This window comes from Macadamia integrifolia, chromosome 8 (assembly GCF_013358625.1).
Source record: "Macadamia integrifolia cultivar HAES 741 chromosome 8, SCU_Mint_v3, whole genome shotgun sequence".
Lineage (NCBI taxonomy): Eukaryota > Viridiplantae > Streptophyta > Magnoliopsida > Proteales > Proteaceae > Macadamia > Macadamia integrifolia.
Genome location: NC_056564.1, coordinates 8,645,613 through 8,671,943, shown reverse-complemented (window position 1 = coordinate 8,671,943; position 26,331 = coordinate 8,645,613). Strand labels below are relative to the sequence as shown.

The following is a 26,331-nucleotide window of genomic DNA, read 5'->3' as shown; positions in this document are numbered from 1 at the left end:
GGATCTCAACAAGGCCTGTCCCAAGGACGATTTTCCCCTGCCCAATATTATGATTTTCATTGATCATACGGCAGGGTACGAGATGTTTAGTTTCATGGATGGATACAGCGCGCTTCGTCCTACCTAAAAATTAGTACGAGATCGCTTCCTTCCCTCCCTTTGAAGTGCATTTATCAGCTCCCCGAGTCAGACGAAAGAGGGCGAAAGGCCCACTACTTCTTCATTCATGGCCTATTGATTTGTTTGATTTATCTCCCTCATTCGACCTGAGGCAAAAGAGAAGTCATACAAAGAAAGGTTCTATCATGCAATGCATAACGGGCGGGCCTCCTATGGATTCCTCCAACTCAATGAATGAAGGGGGAGTATGAGGTAACGTAGTTCTATATGAAGATTCAAAAAGGAAAAGGGTCAAACCATATCTTACTGAAAAATCTGACTGAATGAGGAAGAGCTCTTTATGTGGTCTCACTTTACCACCATCTGAAATGCGCGAAACTTCGATTGGTGGAAGCCAGTCCATGAAGATTCTCCCTTTTCTTACGTGCAATTCCCCTCTTTCGGTAAGCATCCAGTATCTCAGCAAATGAACATTTCTCTAAGCTTATCCTGTAGCTTATACGTCGTTTGAAAGCTGCTCCAAGGATCCAACGAATAGCTAAGGTTTGTTGACGATCCCTGGCTACAATCCCAGGGACATCATAAATAGTACCTGCGACTCCTACTTTTTCCACTTCGCATATGGGCTTTATATTCTCTACGGCGTCAACCATAAGTTTGATTACATCGCGTTCAGTTCGAGCTGGGCGATGAAAAGTTTGATAAACAATAGCACGAACTCTCGTTCTTTTACCTTCTTTCATACGAAAGTTGACCAACTTCTTGATCAATTGTTTTTGCTCACCATCCAAGCCCCCCATATAGCTGAGAATTTCCGAGCAATTGGAAGCCGCTTTCGATGACGAGGCCGATAAATTGATATTACGCGATCGTTACTGTCCATCTTTATCAGCCAACTCCCCTGTTTCCATCTTTCAGAGTCCCATAGCTTTCAACTGAGCGGCAACTAATCCGTAAGCTGTCTTCTTATGATGGGCTGCAGGAGCCTCTTGTTCTTCTCAATCTCCTGCAGCCATTCGCGTAGGGTTGTGGCATCCGTGTCCGTGTCGGCAGAGAGTTCCAGATCGTTTGAAAGAATGTTGTCTGCAATCTGGGAGTAGATTTCTTCCATTTCAGGAAAATGAACGGATAGCCGCCTTTGCCACGGTCGCCTTTCACACCGATCACGAACTTGCTCTAGAATGAAAGTGTGAATAGAATTTCATTACCTCACGCTGCTGTAGTTCGGCTTCGGGATCGGCGTGGGGAACTTACGCCGGTTCTGGCGCCAGCGGGGGCGCCTCGTGAGCCGCGTTAAAGATCCCTTGTATAAACTCAAGTAAGTCAATATAAGGCATGCCAAACACTGTGTCCTTTTCCAGTATCTATAGAATGAGCACTGTGAACTATCTGCTTCAAAAAGATAGTTTAGAAACAAGTAAAAAATAAAGAATTATAATATGTAATAAAATCAATCATTCCTGTATTCTGTACTGATATGAATTTCATTCTCTGTCGACTTACTGACTGACACTGAGTTACTTACGGATTCTTTTTATTATAAGAAATTTCAAGAAAAAAAAACAAACCACTGTGGAAGAATTTTTTTTTGGAGTCCCCAAGCAGCAACCAATCACCCGATTAATCATAAAGATCCAATCTCAAGAATCTTACTTTACTACTCTATGAAAGGGGAATCCAGCTTGTACCGATACAACTCCTACTGTCGAGAAAGCGGATTCATCGGCGGGAGGAGAGAGGCAACGAAGCTCTCCCTGCTCTAATGAATCTCTCGACCTATTAGTCCATAACCGGTGTATCAATTAGAAACTAACCCTAATCCCAAGCGCTCCCCTTCATCGCGAGTGGTGAAGCGACCCCTTTCTAAGCGAACCCTCGTTTCTGTTAGTACCGGTGTTGGTAATACGTACACGAAGAATGGTTGACTCTTCTCCCTCTCCCTATCCAACGAAGCAGGGTATTTGATTAGCCGACCTACGCTAGCTTTCTCAACCCTAGGTTTAGTGAAAAGCGCCCTTTACTCTATGGAAAAAAGCCCGTTCTTGAATGACCGGGTTGGGAATGAAATTATGGTATTGACCAATGACATGGGAAAGCAGCTCCTACTATTGGTTGGGGGCAGCACCCTGGCTTATCGGATCCTAGCTCATCTATGGAATCGTATCTATCCCGGAAGCACCTCCCTATCTTCGGTAGTGACTCTATCTAATGACTGGAAGCGCCTAACTCGTATCCTTACTAACATGTACTCTTAAAAGCCCGCCTGCCTTTAAGTAAGTGGCTCGCCTCTCGTTTCTCATCGAATGGAAAATGATCCCTGGTTCTCGCCTCGCATCCCTGCTCCGGTTCTGGCCTCGGATCCGTATAGAGCCCCCAACTATTTATGGTTTATTGATCAGTATCGCGTGTCTGATCTATCGAATGTGGACCTGATCTATTTAATGTGGAAGTAACCGGTCTTGGAGTGGACAGTGCCCTTTACTGGAATGAATGGATCGGAGAAATATGGATAAAAGCCTAGTTGTTAAAAGGTATGTAATGAGATTGAAGCCTCGGTTCTAAGCCTCCCTCCTACGAATTGTAAGCCTGGGTTCGATAGGAGCAGCATCCCCAGTAATCTTCGGCTTGGTGCCTTCTCCAAAAGTGTAAAGATGTGAAGTGGTGGAGAGATAGTGGGTTCAGGAGCGGTGATACGTAAGAGATGGGCAGGGTCCCTATTAAATGGAGTGGCTCCCTCCTATAAAATGTTTCCATTGAATCGATGCAGTGTCGCCTTGAATCAGCGGGATTTGCGTTGAGATCGTAGTGCTTGTGTGCTCGTATGCGGCACGTCCCTCGAAGCAGTGATTCTATTGGTATGAGTGGCCCCTCGGTATCAATCCCAATAGTCGCGCCCATCTATTCAATGGGACTGGTAATTTCCCCAGTCATCGGCATCTACAATCTGTTCCTCGCCCTCCATTCTTGCGAGTCTATCTACCCGGTAAATACGGGTGAATATCGGTTCCGTGTGTTTCTATTACAAATCGGCAAGACAGTCTCTCGTGTTTCCTTCTACTGTGTGTCTGTATCAACGGATCGACTGTGTATTGAAGGGAATAGGGTGTAAGATGATAGGTCTTTTCCCTATAGCAGGTATTGTGCGATCTGCATCTAGTCATTCCCTGCCATGTATTCCGGTGAATCGATGCCCGTGTTTCAACGTAGGTAATGAGATCGGGAGTGTCTCCCTGATCGTAAAGCCAGATCTATTCCATTCCGTGGGGCAATCTATTGTATTCTGTTTTTTCAATCCTCCAGTCATCGGCATCTATGATATGTTCCTCCCGGATAAGGAAGCGATCGGATCAGAGAAAGGAAGAATCGATGGATCGTGCCCTCATCTAAAGCCCAATAATGGCGGTTCCCATCATAGTAAGAGGCGAATCTTCATGGTGGAATTATCGATCGTGAGCCTAAGGGGATCAGAGAAATATAGCTCTGTTCCTGCCAATCTCTTCTGCCCAATCATCCGTTCCCCCCAATCCGTTCTCCCCTATCTGTTTTCCCCAATCAAGCGAACCCCTTGAATTAGCGGTCCGATAAAGGCGTGATTGTGTAAGGGGTGTGGGTTGAGAAAGAAGCCCATGGAGTAAAGGCGGAGTCCCTTGAGATCGAATAGAGAAGTGCTGGATTATGGATCGTAAGCGCGCTGGTTAATGGGAGAAGTAGAGGGATCGGGTAAGAGGTGATTGCCCTAGTAATTGTTTGTCCCAGTAAAGGGCAACCCGCTTATCTATGAATGGAATTGCGTCCGATGATCGGAAATCTGATCTATTGGCCGTTGTCCCCTATTAAGAATCGAGCCCCCTCTCTAAAGCCCATCGATCCTAAGGCCCTTACTAGCGGAGTGAAGGACTCGTGCTATCCGGAGAAGAGGGAATGAATGGATGCTTAGTAATGGATCGACTTGCCCTATTCAATAGTAATAGTAAAGGCCTTCAATCTAAGAGAAATCGATTTAATGAGGCCTTCTCTTCATGGCTCACCCTTCTCTTTGCTTACCCTTCTTTTCCCGATCGATCTAACTGGCTCACCCTACCCTTCTCTTCGAAGCATCGATCCAAACTGGCTGACCCTTCTCTTCGTGTAAGGCTTCTATCATTGAGTTTGGATCGACCACATCAGTAGAAGCATCGACCATCTCAGTCAAAACGGTAGGGAATGAATTGATGCATCGCGCCTCCTCTCTCTAAGTAATCGCCTCTCTAATTAATGAATCGTGCCCCTAGTAGCGGAAGGGCTAATCGAATGAATTGATGCAGAAAAGATAGGGATGCTATTACCAGCCTCTCCATAGCCTCTCTATAGATGGTATCTCTATCTACAGCCAGGGGTAAGGCGCCTTAAGGGGTGAGTGATAAATGTAGCATAAGCAATCTGGATCCGGCTACTCCCCGAAGCGCCTTTAGCTGGTTGGGGTTAAGTAAGGGGAAGAGGAGTTGAATGCCCTGGCTTTACAGAATGGCTTGTCACACCCCTCGCTGGTGACTATGAAGCCTATTATTGTCTGATGAACCCGAGCTACTGGCTTTATAGAAGGGCTTGTCACGCCGATGGCTCCACCGGTTGTTCCCTGATCCCACCCGAGCTAGAAGTGAATGGAAGGCTACACCCCTAACTATTGATCGTGTTTGTCCCAATCTATCTGTTTGAGGTTGTTATTACGTATATGAGCCTAATCCAATGAATCCGAGGAAAACAGCACATTATGGCCATGACCAGCTAAGGATCACTGCCATCCCACGAATTTGATTCGAACCATGATTGGAGAATCAAGCTACTTGCCCTTTAGTAGATCGTGGGTCTGACGTCCTCCTCATTATAGTCCTCCTAGAATCAATAGCATTTCGTCGGAATACATCCTGTCTTTTCACCTGTGTAGTCCTATGCATAGTAAGTACTATAGCCCCAATCATGGCTACTAATAAAATAGGACTAGGAACCAAAAACCAGACGGAATAGTAGGTATAAAGTAAATTGCCCAATGTTTCCAAATTAGTCCAACTTCGTACCTTTCCGGCATGAACCGTATATCTCAGAGAGGTCGTATTTCTTTGGGTTGGTAGTAATGGAATGGTTTCATTATCTAAAATGAAGAACATTTCCCACCAAAAGATCAGTCCAATAATACCACTCACTGGTAAATAGCGCAATACTTCTTCGTGAATCTCCGCTATTTGAATATGGAACATCATAACAACGAATAGGAATGAAACGGCAATAGCTCCTATATGAACTACTGGGAAGATCATAGCGGAGAAGTCGAGACCTAACAAAAGAAGTAAACCTGAAGTGTCGCGAAAGACTGGGATGGGAAACGAAACGGAATGTACCGGATTTTTAGCACGTACAACCATCAAACCAGAGACCAAAGCAGGGCTCGACGAAACAGAAAGTATCATGGTACGTCGTCCTTCCCTGAAATGGAACTTTCATGCTGGAGCAAGAACTAGCATGAAAGTCGATCTATTACGACCAGCGCGGTTGTTCGTATTTCATTTTCTTCTTCCAAGCCAAGCCCTTTTCTTAGAAAGCACTCACTGAGTTACTTACGGAATCTCAAATCTCTCTCGACCCCGAGAATTATTTATGTGTCCAGGTCGATCAGAGGTTCGGCTTGCTTCTCCCCCACCTTTTTAGCGTTCTGGGGCCCTAAAATATAGATATATAGATAAATANTCACACAGACCGGTTCATTTTCTTCAACCCGGTTTTGGTAGAGCTTCAACCAAGCAAGCATCTGGACCGTTCACTTAAAACTGTCCACATGTCATCTTCTGCAGCTAGAAAAACAAAGAAAAATAGAGGATTTTTATCAACCCAACCCACGCCCATCCCCACACAAACCCACCCCCACCGCCCAAAAAAAAAAAAAGAAGAAAAGAATCATATATTGGAGTAGAGATGATTGTCAAATAATAAGAAGAATATGCAAGTCTTGGGAAACTGCCAAGATGCATCAATGTCAGAAGACTAAGAACTCAGATATGTTGCCTATGTGTTGTTTTTCCCCTTTTTTTTGGGTTGTGGAAAGGTTGTGTGGGTCAACGTCAAAAGGGAACTTGGCCTCTACACCAAGACACAAAGGAGCAAAATAATCTCTCCGCCCACAAGAAAATTAGAAATTCCCTTACTTCTGATGTTTCATTGTGTGCTCTCATTGGTCCTCACTACGTTGCCTTTTTGGTAATCTTCTTTTTTGTTTATTATTTTCTCTCTTTTCTCCTGACCATGAGAGCCATACTGTTCCCCACGCCACCATTGGTGTAATGTGGGAAACTCCCTTTACATTGGTGGTATGGAGACCCCTCATTTTTTAACTTTCAAACACCAAAATATGGTAATTTTTTTTGTTTTCTTTCCCTAGTATGTGGGTTAAAATTGACAATTTTCTTTCATACATGGTGAAGGGATCACCCACAAATCTACCGTTATCAATACTCCCCCTTTTTGTTAGAGGTTGAAAATGCCTTTCATTGTTTACCCATCTAAGTGCAAAGACGGTCATCGGTGAAGAAATTCCTCATTCACTGTGACTTAAGGAAAATTGGTATTAAAGGTTAAATTTGGTAAAATTTTGTTTATTCCCAACTGTCAAAATCAACTTAGGTGAAATCTCAAACATACCCATACCTAGAGAGGGAGCGGCATATCAAATCAAGCATTCCATCTAACTTTATTTAATTTACATAAAGTAATGGTAATTTAATTTTACGGAGAGCAAAACAGAAGTGTAATGGGTATCTGTGTGAGACTTAGTTGCGAAGTTTGACAAATTGATTAAAGGAAATTGATGCCTAATTATGCATCAAATATAGACATTAGATGGTTAATGCAAGATTAATAATATGCATAAGTAGTTTGATCATCTCAATAATAGTTAATAGGTGACAATTGATACTATTAACCAAAAAAAAAAAAAAGGGGGGAATGGTTTTGGTTATTCAATTTGGTTTTGGTTTAGTATATTGGACAAGCAGACAAAGGAGAAACCAAAATCGTATGTTACCAAGAACCATAATGCATTTTCAAAACCAAACGGTATCGTGCCACTTCAGTTTTGATATAATTTTTAGGGAAAAGGTCTTGAAAGCTAGCAGGACACCCTGGAATCAGGTGTGCTAGCAAATGTAGACCATTGGATTAGATATAGACTACATCAATACCATTGGATATCTATTGTCTTAGGTAACTTAACTAGCCCCGACGTTGTACGGTCTTCTTCTTCTCTCTCACTTGCTCCGGCGATCTTCCATCCTTAAAGCCGTTGTCGTTGCCGCAGCTGAGGTAGAAGAAAGCTCGGAGGGAGAGAGAGAGGAACAGCAAAAATTAGAAGAAAAAAAGAAGAGAAGAGAACTGAGCTCAACCTGGACAGTGGCAACGGAAAATTTTTGACTTGTTCGGTGCTCTTTCTCTCTCTCTTTCGCTTCTCTCACCAAAGGGCCAAAGGAACGAGGATTACAGTGATGGTAGAAGGGTTGATGGAGAGGAATAGCAAAAATTAGGAAAAAAAAAACTGAGGTGACGCTGCCGTCGCTGCTGCTGTCCAGGAAGAAGAAAGCTCAGGGGTGAGAGAGAGAGAGAGAATAACAGCAAAAACAAAAACAAAAAAAAGAGAGTGCAACTACTGTCATTGGCCGTCGTCGCAACCGCAGCCGCTGTCCAGGAAGAAGAAAGCTTGGGGGGAGAGAGAGTAATAGCGAAAACCAGGAAAAAAAAAGAGTGCAGTTGCTGCTGCTGGCCGCCGCCGCTGCCGTCGCAACCGCAACCACTAATGTCGCAACCGCAGCTGTTGCAGCTGCAGCAGTCGCTGTCTAGGAAGAAGAAAGCTTGGGGGGAGAGAGAGTAATAGTAAAAACCAAAAAAAAAAAGAGAAGTGCAGCTACTGCCGCTGCTGTCTAGGAAGAAGAAAGCTCGGGGGGAAAGAGTAACAGCAAAAACTAGAAAAAAAATTGAGAGAAAGAGAGCTGCTGCCGCTGCCTAGGAAGAAAACTCTGAAAAACATAGGGTTTGAGAGAGAGAGAGAGAGAGAGGAACAGCCCAAAAAAAATAAATAAAAAAAGAGAATTGAGAGCACCGGCTGGGCAGCATTCCGGCATGGCTATTGAGGGTGATAAGGTGTGACAGGGGTGGATTGAGGCTTTGGACTTTTCCTCTCAATCTAACGGTTCTCTCAAATCCTACGGTTAAAATATCGCTGGCACACCTAATACCAAGGTGTAATTTTTATTTGGTTTGAAAATTCAAATATAGAAATACATCATAATATCATGGGAGAGGGATAGGTATACAGCCGATATCAAGTATGCAAGCGGATAGCACCAATAGGAACACAGGATGGAGTATCATTCAGGAAAGATATGAGGGTCATTTCAGAAAAAGGAAAGAGAGAGAGATTGACACAATGGGTGCTAGCATACTTGATATCGACGGCATACCCAACATTTTTCCTAATATCATATATGCATTTTTTCTTTTCTTCAGACAGAATAGAGATAGAATTAAACCGATTTTCAAAATGTCTTTTTGAATATATCTCAATGCTACCATTCATGTCAAGTGCAAGTTTTGCCCGCAGTCTTGAAAACCCTTACCTAATAAAAAGGATAAAAAAAACCTGCTAATCTAGCAAAGAAAACATTCAGACTATTGTGGGTATAAAAAGACCATGCTGCCCCTCCCCTCTAAGTGCTAAAGATGCTCCCATCACCTCACCCATTGCCCAGCGGGTTTGATGTTTCTTAATTCCTATGCGAGACCGATAAGGTTCTCTTGTGGCCTTGCCCCAATAAAAAATTAAAAGAAAAAGAAAAAATAGAGGGTTATATATGTAATTTTGAAACAGAAACCATAAACCCTGCTTCAGATCTGGGTCCAACGTGGGTCATTGCGTCGTCTCCTCTTCTCCATCTGAAATCTGAACCAGTAACGTTAAATCGATCTATGCTAAGGCTATTTGCAGGTTCTTAGTTCTGCTCAATCTAATTGGCGGGTGGGACTAAAAATCTTTATGCTTTTATTTTATTGTTCACCAACTCACCAGGCAGACGGCGAGACAATCATAGCCCCAGTTTGGGGGGTTTTGTAATCAGAGATGTGAATGAAATGGATGACCCAGTAACGGAGATTGCAGTACAAAGGAAGAACAGCAGCAGAAGAAGAAGACCCATTACCAATCTGACCTTGGAATCTTGGTTCATCCATGTTGATGAAATTTCTGAGAAGACTTGAACTCTTATGGTCTATACACTCTATACCATCTTTCTTCCGTACCAACTACCATTCCCTCCCTTACAACTACCTTTTGAATTCTTGTTCTTCTCTTACACACCTCAAGAGAATCCATGCTCGTATTCTAGCAGATGGGTACTCCCAAAACATACTTATTGTCACAAAGCTTATCACCCTGGCGTCTAATGTAGCTCCTTCCATGGCCTATGCTCGTCAACTGTTCGATGGAGTGTCTGCCAGAGATGTCTTCCTATGGAACACCTTGATCAGGGGATATACTGATTTGGGTCCATGCGAGGAAGCTTTAATTCTTTACAAAGATATGCATTCATCTGGGTTCTTGCCTGATCACTATACTTTCCCCTTTGTGATTCGATCATGTGCTGTTCTGTCTGCTCTGAAGGATGGGAAAGAAGTGCACTGCAATATAATAAAGAATGGTTTTGATTTGGATGTGTTTGTTCAGAGCTCCTTGGTTACTATGTACTCCCAAAGCGGTGAGACTTCGAATGCTGAGCTGATTTTTGACGAAATGGCTGATAGGACCATAGTTTCTTGGACTGCCATGATTGCGGGTTATGTACAGAATGGGTTTTATAAGGAGGGACTGTGTGTTTTCAGGAGAATGGTCGCTTCGGGGATTCAACCTAATGCGGTTACCTTTGTCAGTGTTCTTCCTGCTTGTGCAGGGTTGGAAACCTTATATTTAGGAAAATTGATTCACGGTTATGGGATTAAATTGGGTGTGGATTCTGATACCTCATTGGTGAATTCTTTGATTGCCTTATACGGTAAGTGTAGAAATGTCGAGATAGCTCGGTCATTGTTTGATCAGATGGTGACCCGTAATTTGGTATCATGGAATGCCATGATTGCTGCATATGAACAAAGTGATGCTGGTGGGAATGCAATTAAGCTCTTCCGCAGGATGCAAAATGAGAGGTTGGAATTTGATTACATCACATTGGTCAGTGTGATTTCAGCTTGTGCTAGTTTGGGAGCATTGAACACGGGAAGGTGGGTACATGAACTTGTCGCTAGAAAAGGACTTGAAACTAATGCTTCAATAGCAAATGCACTTATAGACATGTATGCCAAATGTGGAAGCATAGATTTAGCCAAAAATGTCTTTGGGACATTGCCACAAAGAAGTGTTGTATCTTGGACTGCTATGATTGGGGCTTGTGCAGCTCATGGGCATGGAGTATATGCATTGGAGCTCTTCCAAGAAATGCAAGAGGAGGGGGTGAAACCAAATAGCTTCACTTTCACTGCTGTCTTAACTGCTTGTAGGCATTCTGGTCTTGTAGAAGAAGGGAGAAGGCATTTTGAGAGCATGAGGAGAGACTACTCTATAGTGCCCGGTGTAGAGCATTGCGCATGTATTGTAGATCTTCTTGGTCGAGCTGGTCAGCTAGTAGAGGCCTATGAGTTCATCAAGATGATGCCCGTGGAACCAGATGTGGGTGTCTGGGGGGCTTTACTTGGTGCTTGCAGAATCCATTGGAACCTTGAACTGGCTGAGCGTGTTGCTGTGCATCTGTTCCAGTTAGATCCTCAAACTGTTACATACTATGTGCTTATGTCAAACATCTATGCAGAAGCCGGCAGATGGGAAGATGTATCAAGGATGAGACAGCTGATGAAAGAAAGAGAGTTGAAAAAGATACCTGGCTGCAGTCTTGTAGAGATAAATAGGAGGTTCCACACATTTCTGTCAGGACCAAACTCACGTACTTCATGAGGGGCTCACAACTAAGTGTAACGATCTATACAAAGTTCAACACAAAATACTTGCAACAGGACATTGTTTGATATCAAACTCATTAACTAATCAATAGAGGTCTAGAATTCTTTGCTGAGCTTGAATAACTCTAGGTGCTCTCCTGGTGGGAATTCGAGGATGGTTTTGTCAATAGAAGTCACTTCGATGTTACAATGGTAGAGACACCAGAATACCTATCAAAAATGAAGAAGACACCAGGATGGATTGTAGTACTTTTGGGGTCAGAAGAAAGAACCAGCAAAAGTGGAATATGTATAAAATGTTGAGGGACAAGATGCACATTGACAATGGAGCTTCACCTCAAGTGTAACAACTTGCAAAAGATGAATTCTTTTGCATTATGTTTCACTACCTGTAACGAGAGATGAGGAGAGTGGGATCATCAAGCTCTGGATGGACTGGCTGGAAATTCCTTCCCTGTTTTATGATCTGAATGTGCCACAAAGCAAAAAAGTGAACCCTTTCTCTTTTTGTTCTTTGGTTCCTTCTGCAGATTAAAGCTTGGTGAACGCAGAATCATAGTATGTGAAGCAGAGCTAGGCATAGATTGCAAAAGTTGCAGTTCAGTTTCCCAATGGTGCTAAAAGTTAGTATTATTACTTAGAATTATCATTCATTTAATGAGCTTGATTGGATCATGTTCATGATATGCCGTGACAGTGATGTTGTTTTGCACTGAAGGACATAATGTGGTGTCATGGTTGACCAAGTACATGTGATGAGGGCTTGTAATAAGGAAATAAAGATCAATTTGACATTGGTTGAACTATTTATTATCACCTTCTCATTTTACCATCTCAATTCTGCCATCCTATTCTGACTTCTGAGTTCTTTTTTTTTGGTAGAACTGACTTCTGAGTTTTGAGTTTCCTGAGTGTGGTAGCTTGTCTTTCAAACTTTTTTTCTCCTCCCAAACATTCACCCCTCCCCATTAAAAGACCTCCAGATTTTAGATATAAATTTTGGCCGAGTTCCCCTTCACCCATGGTAAAGAGAGAATGGTAAAGAGAGAATCTCTTAATCCACGGGATGTGACCCTTTCGTTGAACTGAGAAAAGATATTTCCAACCTTTGACAATGAGAGAGTTAATGATAACATTCACTAATCCAGGAGTACAATCAAGGCATCAAATCACTGTAGATAAAGCGGTTCTCTCTTTAGCCATTTCCTTGTTTTATCTTTTGTAAATGGGCACAGAACCACGATACTGTAAATGGGCATAGAATCACGATACTGCCCCCATGGAATGGAATCTCCAACACCAAGCTAATGGGGGCACGGGAGGGGAGATCACATGATTTATATATAGAGGGACTCACGTGTCAAGGAGGATAGAATGTGAGAGGAGCACAACGCCTGCAACATGACCATCATTTTCCCTATATGTAAAAATAGCTAACCAGTTCCTTATAGTCCGATGTCCCTTCAAGGACTCTGAAACCAAGTTCTAAAGCAAAGTTTGCTCCAGCTCAAACTGCCTGAGCTTCTACCTCCACAACTGCTCCAATGGGCTAATAGTGTGCTACTGCTAGCCAAAAAAAAACCTTTTGAAACGCTTATATAATCCAAGAAATAGTTCCAAAAATGCCGAAATTTTGCTAATTTCAAAACATACGAGACAAAACAGGAAGAAAAAACCCATAAATCAATTTCGGGTAAAAAAATACAAAGTTCCGTTGAAATTTCAATCTTTTCGTTTTGCTCATTTGGCTCATTTCTGCCATTAGCCCCCAAAATGACCAAGTTAAAAAGATGGGAAAATACCCTATTTCAACAAAATTTCACGAAAATTTCAGTTTTTCGACTGTTTCTGATTGAGCAAAACAACAAAACGAAATGAGTTTTTCAACCTGATCCAAACATGGGCTGCCTCCTGTGTCAGTAAGATAAGGACTCCCCAGCAAACGAAAAGTACAGAACCAGTGTCAGCAGGTGGCAACAATTCTTATTTCTAGTAGTTACTAGCAAACCCAGTCATCACCCATAGATAAGTCCCCCCTTGAAGTGTCAGCTTACATGTCCAAACGCAATAAGATTACAAATCAGATGATTTGATTCCAAAGGCAACCAAAAGCAGAATTTGCTTAAACAGATTCATTTGAAGAAGCCCCACCATAAAATGGGGGAAAAAAACTACTCAGCATGGATATGCAAATGCTCAACTCAACTGAGATCTTATACATTTTTTATCAAGGAAGGAAAATTTATTCAAAATTATAGAAGAATTGGATTCAATGAATCAGAGTGTCTACTGTTCACTAATGCTCAAACCTTAACAATTAAGAAATAAATTTAAAAGCTTCATCGATATACAGTACTAAAACATGTGCTTCTCTGATCTCTCACCCATTGAATCTTCCTTCTTGTAAATTTTTAACCTACTTGTGGCACACCTGATTTGCCTCTTAAACATTACTGAAGCACCAAAGGAATGAAGAGATATTACTGATGTACAACATCAAGAAGTTACGCTTGCTGTGAAAGTTCTGAAGTCCGCAGCCATAAAGGCCGGCCCACCATGGCTCTTCCATGAATTGCAAGGTAAGATGCATTTAACCTAGTAAAAATAAATAAAACATGAATAAATATTGACAGAATGGCTGAATAAGCTAATAAGACATTCGAATGCAAACTAACTTATCAACGTCTGGTGTAGCCAAAGGGTCGTAAAGCTCCTCCCTTTGTTCCACAGCTGGGACAGCACCTGCCACAGCTGCCATTTCTTGAACACCATCAGCCTGAAAACATGTAATCAACAAAGTGGATTTTCATTAACATTCTGGTCTATGAACAGAGTCTGCTAAAGAAATCCAAAACCCAAACTCCTACATGGCTACATGCTTCGACAAGATCTTCAGCATATGACCATAACGAAAAAAATCATGAACTCCAGCAAAATACAGAAACTAAGATGCACAAAAACTTGGTAACTGACTCTAAAGAACCATGGTTCTTTTACATTGATCATAATAGATTATCGATAGAATATCATTTTAACTGCAACTCTTTATACATAAAGGGAAAAAATCTAGAAAAAAAAAATAATAATAATAACAGAGGTATCATGAGCAGTATAAACAGCCCAATATTTCCATCATTCTCCCGACAAACACTTGAAGAATTTCAAACATCCAAATAATCCTGTTACACCATTCCACCCTGTTTAAATCCTGTTCACAGGGGTTAACAATCAGGGATTTAGTGCTATAAAATTCTGGACGCCCCAAAATAGCCAGAAAAGGCCAACAATCCTGTGAATGCTGCTTATCAAATAATAATAATAATAACAATAATAATAATTATTACTATTACAATACTCATTATATGGGAAAGAGAACTATGCCTGTCTGTGTTCCCACACCCAGACAAATGGGGAAGTGGAGTGATGAGCACAATAATGTGTGAAATCTTAGGGATATAAGTGTACATTTTGCCCCACTTTGGATAGTACTACTTTTATTTTTCTTGTGTTTTTTTTTAGTTTCCAAGTCTACAAGAGAAAGTGCTTAAAGTGAATCAAGAACCAGTCCAAAGGTGAGACCCACTCATTGGTACCACATCCTCTCTCCTACAAAATCTTGAAGATTATTTTCTCTCCTTGCCACCTCACAAGATCTTGAAGATTATTTTCTCTCCTTACCACCTCACAAGATCTTGAAGATGCTATGCAGAGATTCCTTTATGATTTAATCAAGATTGCAAGATATTGGTGAATATTGTAAGGAAATAATAGAATTTATTAATTTTGGAAATAGATTCTCTTTTTCCTCACACAATATCTCAGAGAATGAGGATTTTTACAAAGATTTAATTTTATTTTATTTTCTTTCTTTTCTTAAAGAAGACTTGTAGAAGGAAGGAGGCAACAAAAAAACCCTATAAAAGCCCCTTCCTCCCCCCTCCTATTTTACTATTCCCCTTAGTTTATTTTCTAATTTATGCTTAGTTTTCTTCTCTCTCTCCCTCTCTCACTCTTTAGTTTTAGTTCTTCTCTATTTTTGCTTTAATCACTTTTGTAATAGTTTTTTATGTCAATTAATGCAAGCACTCTTTTATTCTTATTCAGTCTTTTATGTTTATGATTTATGCAATTGAGTTGTAATTTTTAAAGTTATAGTTCTAGGCTTAGATCTAGGTGACAAGATCACGAGCCGTGGAGCATCTTTTTTTTTCAAGTTCAGTTTTTTTTTTTTCAAGATTTGTTTTCTCTAGTACTAAAAATTTCAGATTTGGTTTATTCCAGATCTGGTTTTTAGTACTGGTAGTATCTCAAATCACCCAAGCTTGCAAGTTCAAGGGTTGAAGTTCAAGTAAGTAGGCTCCTTCAATAATCTTCTCTCCCCCCTCTCATTCCCTTTTCTGACTACCCTTTCTTTCTTAATTTAGGATTTTAATTTCAGTCGTTACATTATTGCTATCCCTTTCCCCCAAGGTTCATGGCTAGTGTATGTGTTGGCTTTGCCCCTCCTAGCCATAGAACCATCAATTTATTGTTTTTATTTTAATTGTCTCCCTTTCCCTAAAGCCAAGTAGAGTAACCCTTGTAAGAGTGACTCTCTGGTCAAGTAGGGAAGCTCATATTATGATGCATCCCTCGGGCTAAGTAGAGAAACCTACTTGTGAGTCTCTCTCTAGCTTTCTCCCCTTTCTTTTACTTTATTTTTATTTCAGCATTTTTTTCCTTTATTTTTTTTTAATTGCGTGGGTTGTTTATTTTCACTTATTTATTTATTTAATTTTAATTGCGTGGCTTGCGTCTTTAAATTCTTAGATGACGAATGGTTAAGACGTTATTTAAGATACATATATTTAGGACGGCAATTAGAATTAGATCACAACCATTAATCGGTTCACTTTCGCATTATTAAAAGAAATAAAAAAATAAAGTGGCTGTTCTCCCTGTGTTCAACCCATAGCTACATTAATCCGTACGCTTGCGGTTACATTTTAAATCCCAACAAGTTTTTGACGCCGTTGCTGGGGAGACAGTTCCATGTTATTTTTCGCTTTCTTTTGGTAAATCGGAGTGCTTTGTTTGCTTTGTTTTGTTTTTCCTTTTCTTTTATTGAATTCCTGAGAAGAACAACTTGCAATAATAGTTGTATCGGTGGAGGTCGCCATGCCTCACAGTATGATAAAGACAGGTTTCGCCCTGTAGCAGTACCTCAGGAATTGACCTGAGCAACCCTGGATCCCTGCCGATAAGCTCCGAAAAAGCCAAAAAAATCAAAAAATCATAGAAAAAAAGTTTTGCTATCCATTCTTTTGTGCTTGTCTTACTCTAGTTGTGGGTAGTTTTCTATTGCATGAGTGTTAGGTGGGTACGTAATACTAAGAATCGGTTAGAAAGAAGAGATCCAACAAGTAGTGACCCTATACGTTTGCTCTCTTTAAAACCCTTCAATATGGGAGACCAACAGCAAAACCCTTCACCTAAATCTCTGAAAGATAGGTTCTACCCTGCTAGAACAGCCCAACCTTCCTGCATAGTTCTACCACAAGCCCAGGGCAATAATTTTGAACTCAAATCTCAATACATCACTATGTTGCCCCACTTCCATGGGTTGACATCTGAGGATGCATACCTATTTCTAAGGGAATTTGAAGAGGTATGTGTTTTAATTAAGATCCAACTGCTTTCTGATGATGTTGTTAAGCTTAGGTTTATCACTTTTGCATTGAAAGACCAAGCTAAGAAGTGGTTGTATGAGTAACCCACAAATTCCATAACCTCATGGGAACAGTTCACAGTTGTCTTCCTTAAAAAGTTTTTCCCAACTCACAAGACCAATAAGCTTAGAAGTGATATCCTTCAGTTTAGGCAAAAGCCTAGTGAGTCATTTTCCAAACTTATGGAGAGATTCAAAGATCTACTCCAAGAATGCCCTCACCATGGCCTAGACCTATGGCATTTATGTCAAATAATTTATGAGGGTATTGATTACCCAACTAAACAAATGATAGAGTATATGTGCCCTGAGGGATTCACATCCTTTACAGATGAAGGAAAGGCATGGGAATTCTTACTTGACTTAGCTGACAAAGCCCGTGAGTGGGAATCAACCCAAGAGAGTGAAAGAACCATAGGAGGAAAAGGATATTTTGTGGATGGAATAGTAGCCAAGGAAGCCCATTTGGATAGCCTAATCAAGAGAATTGAGGCTATTGTTCCTAGAGAGCCATCATCAGTCAATTTGGTTAAGATTTGTGCTTGGTGCCAGTCCCCTGGACATCTCCTAGAAGAATTTCCCAACACCTCTGGGGGCACTTCTAATGATAGTGTTAATGCATTATACCAAAATAATCCATATAGTAATACCGACAATCCAGGATGGAGAAATCACCCAAATTTCTCTTGGAATCAGGGCAACCAAGCAGGGCCTTCCAATTTTCATAATCAAGGTCAACCTAGACTCCAAAGGCCTCCCTTTCCACAACAATCTTTTTCTCAAAATACTTTTCCTAGGTCAAATGTAGGACCTCAGGCTAGTTTTCCTAGGGCCCTCTCCTATCATCTTATCAGCAACCCCCTGGGTTTACCAATACTGGAGAGGCAAGTAGAATAAGTGACTTGGAAAAAAATATGGCCCTCCTCATGACAAGCCATCAAAATCTTACGAGAGAACTCACTCAAGTTGTCTCAATTATGCGTTAGAGGGAGAAAAGAACTTTACCCAGTCAACCAGAGCCTAACCCTAGGCATCATCAGCCTGTTAGTTCACAAACATCAACTAATGCACCACTGAATATAGTACAAGGTCAGACCCAACAAGGGCTCTCTAACCAATGTAATGTTGTTTATGCCCTTAGGAGTGGTAGAGAGTACTTACAGAGGGTTCCTAAATCTTCCTCATCTATTACTCATGTTAACTCTTCTTCAGTTGAGGACACAAGTGTGCCTCTTGTTTTAGGTTCGTCTGATGAACCTAAAGATTTTTCTGAAACTAAAGATGATTTGGTTGAGGAAACCAAAAATGATTCTTCTAAACAGGGACAAATCCCTAACAGTCCTTATATTCATCCTGTCCCATTTCCTAATCGCTTAGTAAACAAAAGGAAGACTACTTTTATGGACAAAATTTTAGAAGTCTTCAAAAAGGTAGAAGTGAACATCCCCCTTTTGGATGCCATATCCCAGATCCCCACCTATGCAAAGGTACTGAAAGATTTGTGTACTCACAAACGTATCACTAGTGTGCCCAAAAAGGCGTTCTTGTCAGGTAACATTAGTTCCATAATTACTCAGCCTATAGCAACCAAGTATAAGGATCCAGGGAGCCCTACTATATCTTGTGTCATAGGCAACACCTACATTGAGCATGCCTTACTTGACCTTGGCGCAAGTGTGAATCTTTTACCTTACCATGTATACAAGCAACTTGGATTGGGAGAATTGAAAGCCACTGGAACTGCTCTTCAGTTGGCAGATAGGTCTGTTAAAATTTCTAAAGGGATGGTTGAAGATGTCTTACTAGAGGTGGGGGAATTTATTTTCCCTGTTGATTTCATTGTGTTAGATATCAAGCCCTTCTCAATCAAGGATGAGATCCCAATAATTCTAGGAAGACCATTCTTGGCTACCAATAATGCATTAATCAACTGCCGGAATGGTTTCCTAAGATTATCTTTTGGTAACCAAACTATTGAGTTTAACATATTTAGGATAGGCAAGCAACCACATATGGAAGAAGAGATTAATATGATTGAGGATTTTCTGGATTTTTCTAATGATTTAATTACCAACTTTGATATTCATTTTGATTCAGAATTCCAAGAGTGTATGGATGAGTTGGATGATGATAGTGAAAATTTCTTTTCTAAAGTCTTGAGTCTTCACACACCTGTGGAGCCCTTAGGACCCCTTTCCAATTCCATTCCCAAACCTTCCATAGTTAAGCCCCCTAAGCTAGATCTTAAGGAGTTGCCATCTAATTTAAGGTATGCTTTCCTAGGGCTTGTAATGTAGACTAGGATAGGGAGTCTAACCAAGTCTCAACTGTAGGATCTTTCTATCAAAAGAACCACTAGAATAGAACAGCAATACAAATAGATCAGAAATAATGAAGAAATCAGTTCTGGAAATTAGGCTGTCGATTCCAGAAGTGAAGGATTCTGTGACCAAAATATAATCAGATATGAAGAGACATAACAGGTACTGATATGGAGTAAGAACAGGTCATAAATCATGAATAAACACCATAGGAAACCAAGGAAATTAGAGTCAATCTATCGATTTCAAATATGGGTAGAATAGGTCACTAGAAGACAAAATTTGGGAGATTTCTAATATCTCTTGAACACTTTGAAAGAAAAGGTTCCCCTTTGGGTCGAGTTCCCCCTTAGGTAGGGCCTAACTTCGATCCAAAAATCAGCCAAAACTTATGGCTGGTTAGGTCTGGGCAGGTTCTGAAAATGGCTAACAGAGTATGCAATTTTCTGGGCAGAACTGAGAAGGAAACTGAATTTAATACCTGTAAGAACTTGAGCAGATCAGTAACACTTTGTGTAGTTGAGAGAAGAAGAAGATGAGTTAGGGAAGAGGACCTCTTGTGCTTCACACCGCTGAGAGTCAATTGGATCAAACACCAATTCCATCAGCCTTGATCAAACACAAGACAAATCTCCATGTAGAAGACAATAGCAACAACCATTAATTTTTTTTATCAAAATCATCTAGGTCTTTAAGAGCCTCCTCTTCTTTATTTATAATGTTAATGGGTGAGGGAATTACAAAATAGAAGGTTCCTCAAAAAGGAAACCAAATATTCTCCTAATACAATAGCTATTAAAAATTGAAATTAGAAACTAACTGAAATTAGAAACTAGTTGAAAAAAGAAACTATCTACTAAGGACTTGACTCAATTAATAACATGACTCATAAGGAAACAAATATAACTCAAATCAAGCCCAACTAGAAAGGAAACTAATGAAAATGGAAACTAATTAGTAATCCCGTACTCAATCTTAGAGCCCCCTTTTTAGACCCATAAAAGTGGTCTATTACACTCAAAACACATGGGGATCAAAAGCCTAATATGTATGGAACCCAACCCTAGGCTTATTCCTAATAAAACAAGCCTATTTTGGTAATTAATCTACATCAACTCTCCCGGTCTTAAAAGAACTCGACTCCGTCGAGTTAGGTCGTGCTCTCAAGATTCCCTTGTAAATCGCTCGCCGATGAGGTGGCACATATCTCGAAATAGAAGGGAGCATAACTCCAAGAGGAGGGAGAGTAGGTTGATGTGTCACCAGAGCAGGAATCAGTCGACGACGTGGCATGTCTGATAATGCATGTGGCCTCATTAAGTACATACGACCTCCTTGCTTCACCTTTATAGTGTTCCGTGCGCCATCATAGAGAATGCCTGCATGTCGCTGCCAAGGTCGCCCTAGAAGAATGTCGCAGTGTGCCAATGGGGTGACCAAACAGGTGACATGGTACTGTAACGGCCCAAACTGTAGATGTACTCGAACAACTGCAGTGGCCTCTTCTCGAGCTATGAGTCCAAAACCTCGCACGTGAATCTTCTTGAAAAGCTAATTCTGTGGAAGGTTGTGTGCTCGATCAAATTCAGCAGATATAAAATTTGCTTCTGCCCCAGTATCAACAATTGCATGAACATCAATAGGGTCGGAGCCGTGCAGGAGAGTACCCTTCTGTCTGAAGAGAGGAGCCTTATCAACTAGTCTATTCGAAAAAGATGAAAGGCTAGCTGAATGAGCTTCTACATCCTCATCTTCATCATCGATAATATCATTGTCCTCGAGGGGATAAGGATATAAATGAGATTCATCTTCACTCTTCTCTGTTGGCTGCTTCTCTGCTACGTTCACAGAACGAGTCCTGTTGGGACACTTGTTGGAATAGTGACCCTTCTCGCCACAACTATGGCATATGATATTCTTCACCCCAATACTATCCTTGTTGAACTCTGACCTTTTTTCTTCAACTCTGCGAGCTTCAGGCTTCTTTTCCTTCATACGCGGTGGAGGTCTATAAACTGAAGAGGTCTTGAGCATACCCTTCCAATAAATGGACTTCTCTTCAGCTGTCTTGGCATGAGCCGCTGCCACATCAACAGACCTGAAATCAGTGTTAGCCAACTCAAGTCGAATCTCAGTACTTAATCCACTGATATATCGCATCACCCGTTGCTGGTCTGTTTCCTGAAGCCGACACCTTGAAGACAGTTTGTGGAATTCAAGGGTGTAAGAATCCACATCTTTATTCCCTTGTTGCAAGTTAAGTAGTTTATGGAACATTACCTTTTCATAATTAAGGGGAACAAATTTTTCAGTCAGGATCTGCTTCATGACCTCCCAATTGATAACGGGTCCAAGTCTTCTGACAAACCTTGCATGTAGTACATCATCCCACCATGAACATGCATACCCAATAAACTTGGTGATGATGAGTTCACACTTCTTCACGTCTGGAAGAGACTTATATGCAAAAATCCTCTCCACTTTGGTAAGCCAGTCAAGAAATTCCTCAGGTCCCTTTTCACCACTGAATTCGGGAACCTCAACTTTGATGCCATAATCTCTGTCAGAAAATTGCAGGGTAACATCCTGAGGAACAACTGGATCAGGTTGCTGCCTCTGAGGTGTGTCTTCGATCCGTAAAGTGTTGAGCTGAGGGGGTAATGTAGAGGATCCTTCTTCAGCTCGCTTGTCGGACCTCCTCATAAAGGCAATCATCTCTTCCATAAACTTATCAAACTTGGCTTCAGTCCTCTCAAGCCTAGCATCAGTATTCTGTTGGTTCTCGGCTAACTCACGATACAATTTGTGCAACTCAGCATTGGTGATGTGACTTGCCATGGTTAGAAAATTGCAGGAAAATTTGTTGTGATACCACTTAATGTAGACTGGGATAGGGAGTCTAACCAAGTCTCAACTATAGGATCTTTCTATCAAAAGAACCACTAGAATAGAACAGCAATACAAATAGATCAGAAATAATGAAGAAATCAGTTCTGGAAATTAGGTTGTCGATTCCAGAAGTGAAGGATTTTGTGACCAAAATATAATCAGATATGAAGAGACATAAGAGGTAACAGGTACTGATATGGAGTAAGAACAGGTCATAAATCATGAATAAACACCATAGGAAACCAAGGAAAATTAGAGTCAGTCTATCGATTTCAAATATGGGTAGAATAGGTCACTAGAAGACAAAATTTGGGAGATTTCTAATATCTCTTGAACACTTTGAAAGAAAAGGTTCCCCTTTGGGTCGAGTTCCCCCTTAGGTAGGACCTAACTTCGATCCAAAAATCAGCCAAAACTGATGGCTGGTTAGGTCTGGGCAGGTTCTGAAAATTGCTAACAGAGTATGCAATTTTCTGGGCAGAACTGAGAAGGAAAACTGAATTTAATACCTGTAAGAACTTGAGCAGATCAATAACACTTTGTGTAGTTGAGAGAAGAAGAAGATGAGTTAAGGAAGAGGACCTCTTGTGCTTCACACCGCTGAGAGTCAATTGGATCAAACACCAATTCCATCAGCCTTGATCAAACACAAGACAAATCTCCATGTAGAAGACAATAGCAACAACCATTAATTTTTTTATCAAAATCATCTAGGCCTTTAGGAGCCTCCTCTTCTTTATTTATAATGTTAATGGGGGAGGGAATTACAAAATAGAAGGTTCCTCAAAAAGGAAACCAAATATTCTCCTAATACAATAGCTACTAAAAACTGAAATTAAAAACTAATTGAAAAAGGAAACTAACTACTAAGGACTTGACTCAATTAATAACTTGACTCATAAGGAAACAAATATAACTCAAATCAAGCCCAACTAGAAAGGAAACTAATGAAAATGGAAACTAACTAGTAATCCCGTACTCAATCTTAGAGCCCCCTTTTTAGACCCATAAAAGTGGTCTATTACACTCAAAACACATGGGATCAAAAGCCTAACATGTATGGAACCCAACCCTAGGCTTATTCCTAATAAAATAAGCCTATTTTGGTAATTAATCTGCATCACTATGGGGCCTGGACTCCCTTGGAATTTCATTGGAGTTCAGTTTCACACCACCCAGCGGAGAGGCTGCCGCAATTCAATTCCTCCTCTACTGACAGATTTTGTGTGATAATCTGAGATCAGTCATGATATAGGAAGACAACCGTCTTTAAATAAAGCCGCTGTGCCATCCCCTAATTGTTACCACTTCACCCTTGATTTTTGCTTAAAAAACATTTCCACATGGTAAAACTTCCATTAACTGACTTCTAGCCTCCCTTTAGTGAGTTAGCCTCGCTTTCCCTCTGAACCAGTGCTAGATCCATCGGAGAAGAAGATGACTCGACTTATATTCGACGAAGTTCAAACTCGGCATCTTTACAGGTTGATAAGGAATGAAAACTGAAGATGTAAGCAAGTGAAAGTATTCAGGAGATTGCATCCACATATTGATTTACTCCACATTTTGAGGATTTAAACTTCTAGTCATTATGTAGTAATATTATGGAGAGTCCCCCTCCTGGATTTTTCATTTTGGATGGGGTACATTTCCCCATGCTTTCTATGCATTTGAAGGAATGTGCTACCAAATATTTAGTTGGAAGAGTGGTGGACACAGTTAGTTCCTCTGTTACTATACGGAGTTGATTGATCTCAACATTCGTTTGACCTAATTACCTGGATGTGATTTTAAGGTTTCCTTTATTTATTTATTATTACTTGTTTTATTGTTGCTGTTGTTTTATATTATCTGGTTGTGCAATTAAACTGGTTTTCTAATAAATTTTGATTCATTTATCATGTTTTATCTTTTTCTGTAGCCTGCTTCCCCTACCACTTTGGGAAAGGAAATGGCAATATTTGCTGTCAGATTAAGTAGAGAAAGGCAGGCGATTTCTCAAGTTGCATTGTTGGGAAAGTTTGCTGGTGCAGTTGGGAATTACAATGCTCATCTAGCTGCATATCCTGATATTAACTGGCATAGGATTGCGGAAGATTTTGTGAAGTCTTTGGGATTAAGTTTCAATCCATATGTGACTCAGGTAAATTTACCATATATTTTTCTTTTATTTCTACATTCATTGATTCATTCTCATGATCCCAACTTCGATATTTCATACCATTCACTACTCGGACAGTATCTTGTCCCCTCCCTTATGGTGTTAGAGCATGGTTTTAAGTATCGGTGCGTATCGTGCCGTATCGGCTGATACGTATCCGTATCGGTAGGCATCGGCACGATACATACCGATACGTATCATGAAAATTTTAAAACCCTTATGTATCGATACGTATCCTATGATACACACCGATACGCATCGATACACCACCGATACTCACCGATACGTACCGATACTCTATGAAAAATTCAAAATTGAAGTGAAATATACGCTTTGGTATGTATCGATACGTATCGGTACGTATCGGTGTGTATCGGTATGTATCGACCGATACACACCGATACATACCGATACGGTCATAAAATGGCCAAAATGGGTAATTTTTTAGAAAAACATAATTTTTTGAGGTGTTTTTGTTCCAAAGTTGCTGCCAACCATTTTTCTCTCTAACTAAAGTGGAAATCAAGGTTGGGAACAAGGATTTTACATTTATGGGACAATTACAAACCTTGGATTCTTAGTGCGATACTCTCAATTTACTGTTTATGCATAATACATGTTATATATAACTTTTTTTAACTATTTTTTTATGCAAATGTGTATAAAAAAGTGTTTCATATCCATTTATGTGCGTATCTTTAGCGTATCTTAGCGTATCTCCGATACGATACGATTCCATCCGATACGTATCTTGATTTTGGCCGACCGATACGACGACCGATACCGATACTTCAATCCTTGTGTTAGAGGATGTATACAAACTTGTGTCTAAGACCTATGAACAGATAGCCTTTGTTTACCTTGGTTATAGCTGTCCACAACAGTGTTTGCATCCTTAGAGAATGATAGTTTACCTTAGAACAACTTATTTACGTTGTCAATCTCATCAGCTGATCTTCTTGGCCCCCCCCCCCCTCTCTTCACACTGAATGCCATTAGAGAAGTTGCCTTTCTTGATGATGGGATATGTAAGTGATCTTCAAGGGATTAAACATCTTGAAACATTGATCTGAAGTCCAGTTTCCTGTTTCCGGCTCTCCTATGGACACTATAAAATGCTTGATGGCTTTTACTGAATCATTCCAAGGATGCTTACAGGGGAACCATTAATGCTACAAAAGAACATTTTACTTGCTCCAGTTCTATTTCATTTTCTCTGCTCGGTACAAACCTTAATAACTGGTAGTCTGCTCCACTGCCATGAAAATATCTCCCAGTTTTTATTGGAAGTGCATTTGAGTGGTTGGAATTCATTCAGCACAACAAATTTATCTTTTATATAAATGCCTCCTTGTGATGCTTTGCATTCAAAAAGTGGATCTCTGCTTGCATTTGGTTGTAGTATACTAGTATCTATATTTTCATCAGTGCTGTAGTAGTGTAGTTTCTATCAATGTCCTGCTTGCGAGTCATCTCTCTGTCATGCACACATGTGTGCACACTGATGAAGGTAGAAAGAAGAAGAGGAAAGGGTCTGGTCCCAACCAGGCCTTGCATGCAATTGGGGTCATTTTGTAACTTTTAATTAGTTTTTATATATGAGAGTTTTAGATATAGTTAGATACGTAGGGGAGTCCTTATTTAGTTTCCTTGTTTGAGTTATCTTCCAGTTTTCTTTTTTCCTTATTAGAGTCAATGTCGGTTGGTAGCATCTATTTTTCCATTGTAATTGTTTTTCTTAGGGAATTGGATAGAATGAAAATTTGAGTTTGAGATTTCTCTCAGGGCGTGCTCTTCCCTCTACTTTGTTTCTTGTTCACCCTGGTTTGTCCCAATCTTCCTCCCTTCTTCCCAGGTGAGTTTGCTTTCTACCCTTTCTCCATTCTTCGTTCTGTCGAGGAGATTCACAGTCGCCGTGTTGGCCCCTCATCTCTCTTCCTATTTCCTTTGATATTTGGACTGGAGAAAGAGTCCTCCCCTGGGTGGCCAAACCCTTAAGAGGAACATTCCCTTAAAACCTGCTCTGTTTTGGGTTTCAGACTGAAGTTCAAAGCTGGTTCTTCCTCTACTGCCAACATTGCAGAAAATTTCCCTACCTTATTCTTCGATCT

General features: G+C 40.6%; 3 protein-coding genes, 1 long non-coding RNA gene and 1 other non-coding gene across 5 annotated transcripts in view; 1 reads left to right on the top strand and 4 right to left on the bottom strand.

The window, feature by feature from the left end:
- LOC122086276 (adenylosuccinate lyase-like) overlaps positions 1–26,331 on the top strand; it is a 67,502-nt gene that overhangs the window by 37,557 nt on the left and 3,614 nt on the right. Inside the window, exon 6 of the mRNA XM_042655026.1 lies at positions 23,981–24,202. Within this exon, the coding sequence (XP_042510960.1) occupies positions 23,981–24,202 (222 nt within the window). The remainder of the gene's footprint in view (positions 1–23,980; positions 24,203–26,331) is intronic.
- LOC122086278 (ribosomal protein S7, mitochondrial) lies at positions 349–3,508 on the bottom strand. The gene has a single exon (XM_042655028.1). It carries the CDS (start codon positions 918–920, stop codon positions 474–476), a length of 447 nt encoding a protein of 148 aa, XP_042510962.1. The 5' UTR covers positions 921–3,508; the 3' UTR covers positions 349–473.
- Positions 4,130–5,831, bottom strand: LOC122086277 (NADH-ubiquinone oxidoreductase chain 6-like). The gene is given in 2 exon segments (XM_042655027.1): positions 4,130–4,966; positions 4,968–5,831. Coding segments are annotated over 2 exon segments (672 nt in total). The 5' UTR covers positions 5,565–5,831; the 3' UTR covers positions 4,130–4,891.
- LOC122086279 lies at positions 13,363–14,659 on the bottom strand. The gene is made up of 2 exons (XR_006142381.1): positions 13,818–14,659; positions 13,363–13,737 (listed from the first exon to the last, which is right to left on the bottom strand). It is a non-coding gene; the product is annotated as an uncharacterized LOC122086279 (long non-coding RNA).
- On the bottom strand, positions 16,973–17,079 carry LOC122087830. The gene has a single exon (XR_006142894.1). It is a non-coding gene; the product is annotated as a small nucleolar RNA R71 (small nucleolar RNA).